This window comes from Quercus lobata, chromosome 4 (genome assembly GCF_001633185.2).
Source record: "Quercus lobata isolate SW786 chromosome 4, ValleyOak3.0 Primary Assembly, whole genome shotgun sequence".
NCBI classification, from domain to species: Eukaryota; Viridiplantae; Streptophyta; class Magnoliopsida; order Fagales; family Fagaceae; genus Quercus; species Quercus lobata.
Genome location: NC_044907.1, coordinates 81,541,385 through 81,544,069, shown reverse-complemented (window position 1 = coordinate 81,544,069; position 2,685 = coordinate 81,541,385). Strand labels below are relative to the sequence as shown.

Genomic DNA, 2,685 nt, shown 5'->3' with positions numbered 1-2,685 from the left:
TAAATTTTTTTTGATTCTAACCTCCAAACTTCTGAACCAATTAGGAGTCTGAAATCCCCGATGGTGGACTTAGAGGTAGAGGAACAAGAAGGGAGTCGAGGAAGTCCAGGGACAGAGGAAGAGAGAGAGCAAGAGCCTACAAATGAGGACTCGGATGCAAGTAAAAAAAGAAAGACCACTTCAGATGTTTGGGCTCATTTTACAAGGAAGAAAGTCGAAGGAAAAGTTAAAACCCAATGCCATCATTGTGGCAAACTTTACTTGGGTGATTCAAGCCAAGGTACAACCCATTTGCGTAATCATCTAGCAAGATGTCCACGGATGAAGTTTAAAGATATAAGACAACAAGTCTTAATTAAACAACAAAATAAGGTGGATGGAACTATGAGTTTAAGTAATTATCAATTTGATCAAGCTAGAGTTAGGAATAAGCTTGCTCAAATGGTCATCTTACATGAATATCCCCTTTCAATGGTTGATCACATTGGGTTTAGAGAATTTGTGACGGATCTTCAACCGATGTTTAAACTTGTCACAAGAAATACTTTGAAGAGTGACATTTTTAAAATCTATGATAATGAGAGGGAGAAAGCTTTGAAGATCACGGACAAGAATGGAAGTAGGATGGCAATTACAACTGATATGTAGACTTCAAGTAACAAAAAGAGAGGGTTTATGGTCATTACCGCTCATTTCATTGATCATGCTTGGACTTTGCAAAGCCGGGTTTTAAGGTAATTTTTTTATCTATAAATTGAATGTTAAAGATTTTACATTTAGAATGTTTATTGAGTTATGTTAAATTGAATGTTTATTTAGTTATGTTATAATTATTCCTATTATTTTTCTAGGTTTGTTTATGTTCCTTCTCCACACACGAAAGATGTTCTTGCCGATGTCCTTGTCGATTGCTTTTTAGAGTGGAATATTGATAGGAAGTTGTCCACAATAACCGTAGATAATTGTAGTACTAATGATGCCATGATAAGACTTCTCTTGAATAAGCTTGATACTAGCTCTCTTATGTTGGGTGGGTCTATGTTGCATATGAGATGTGTTGCACATATTTTGAATTTGATTGTTCAAGATGGGTTGTCTCTTATTGGTGATGGTATTGAAAGGATTCGTGATAGTGTGATTTATTGGACTGGATCACCAAAGAGGAGACAAAAATTTGAAGAAAATGCACGTCAATTGCGTGTTCAATGCACCAAAGAGTTAGTTTTAGATTGTAAAACTCGTTGGAATTCAACTTACTTAATGCTTTCTACTGCATTGATTTATAAAGATGTTTTCTCGCGTTTGGCTAAACGTGAAACATCTTATACTTGTTTGCCATATGATCATGATTGGGAGGTAGCCAAAGATATTTGTGGGAGGTTGGAGTTGTTTTATAGTGTGACTGAGTTTTTCTCTGGTCGTAAGTACCCCATAACTAATATGTATTTTTCTTTGGTGTGTGAGTTGAAAATTGCATTGAATGAATGGAGTTTGTCTTCAAGTGAGATGATAAGTACGATGGCCGAAAGCATGCTTGCTAAATTTAATTCTTATTGGGCTAATGTTAGTGTTGTTATGGCTGTTTCTGTTATCTTAGATCCAAGATATAAGATGAAGTTATTGGAGTTTTATTATCCTAGCATTTATGGTGTTAATTCTGATTTGGAGATTGAAAAAATTAAGAATTTTTGTTATGATTTGCTTGATGAGTATGGAGATGTAAATGAGTCTCCTGTAGATAATGAAGGAAGTTCTCATATGCCTGCAAGTACTTCAAATCAAGTGGCACAAATAAAATTTAGGTTGATTGGGTCAATGTCAAGGTTTGATGGGTTTGTGAACAATAGTTCAAGTAGTTCAAAGAAACATGGGAGTGGTAGAATGGAATTTGATCATTTCATTGATGAGGGAGTGTTGAAGAGGAGTGAAGACTTCGATATTTTGGCATGGTGGAAAAATAATGGTCTCAAGTATCCTACTTTACAAAGGATTGCAAGAGATATTTTAGCCATTCCCGTCACAACTGTTGCTTCAGAAGCTGCCTTTAGCACTAGTGGGAGACTTTTAAGTCCACACCGCAGTAGGTTACATCCCAAGACTATAGAGGCAATGATGTGTGCTCAGAATTGGTTATGGAGTGAAATCAACGGTTAGCAATTGTCTAATTTTTATTTATAAAATCAAAATTGTGTTTTTATATTTGCTAGTTACAATTTGATGAGATTTATTACATTTTTTAATTCATTGTTGTTGTAGGTTCTTCAATTATACCTGGAGATAGTACATTTCAATCCATTCTTAATGATGGGGAGCCAAATGAAGATGATGGGAGTTGTGCCACAATTGATGGGAGTTGCATCACAATTGATGAAGATTAAATATTTTGTATTAATTTAGTAGTTTTTTTAATTTCTTGGACTTGTTGAATTAATTTGTTGGTATGTAATTATTCTAAACTTGTGGCCTTGTGGGATTTATTTTGTGGCTTTTTAATTTCTTGGACTCGTTGGACTTTTGATACTTATTTCTTAAACTTGTTGGATTTATTTTATTTCTATGTTTAGCTAGTGATTATGATTATGATATTAGTTATAGTTTATTGATTTATAATTAACAGGTGATTTATTGTTTTATTATTAGTAGCTTATGATTTGGCATTTGAGCCATGTTATTTATTGGCATTTA

The 2,685-nt window shown here is 34.0% G+C and overlaps 1 protein-coding gene across 1 annotated transcript; it reads left to right on the top strand.

Annotated features, from left to right (window-relative positions):
- The first annotated feature begins 457 nt into the window (after positions 1 to 457).
- LOC115987574 (zinc finger BED domain-containing protein RICESLEEPER 2-like) lies at positions 458 to 2,451 on the top strand. The gene is made up of 3 exons (XM_031111155.1): positions 458 to 734; positions 852 to 2,149; positions 2,257 to 2,451. Exons 1-3 carry the CDS (start codon positions 676 to 678, stop codon positions 2,376 to 2,378), a joined length of 1,479 nt encoding a protein of 492 aa, XP_030967015.1. The 5' UTR covers positions 458 to 675; the 3' UTR covers positions 2,379 to 2,451.
- The last annotated feature ends 234 nt before the right edge of the window (positions 2,452 to 2,685 follow it).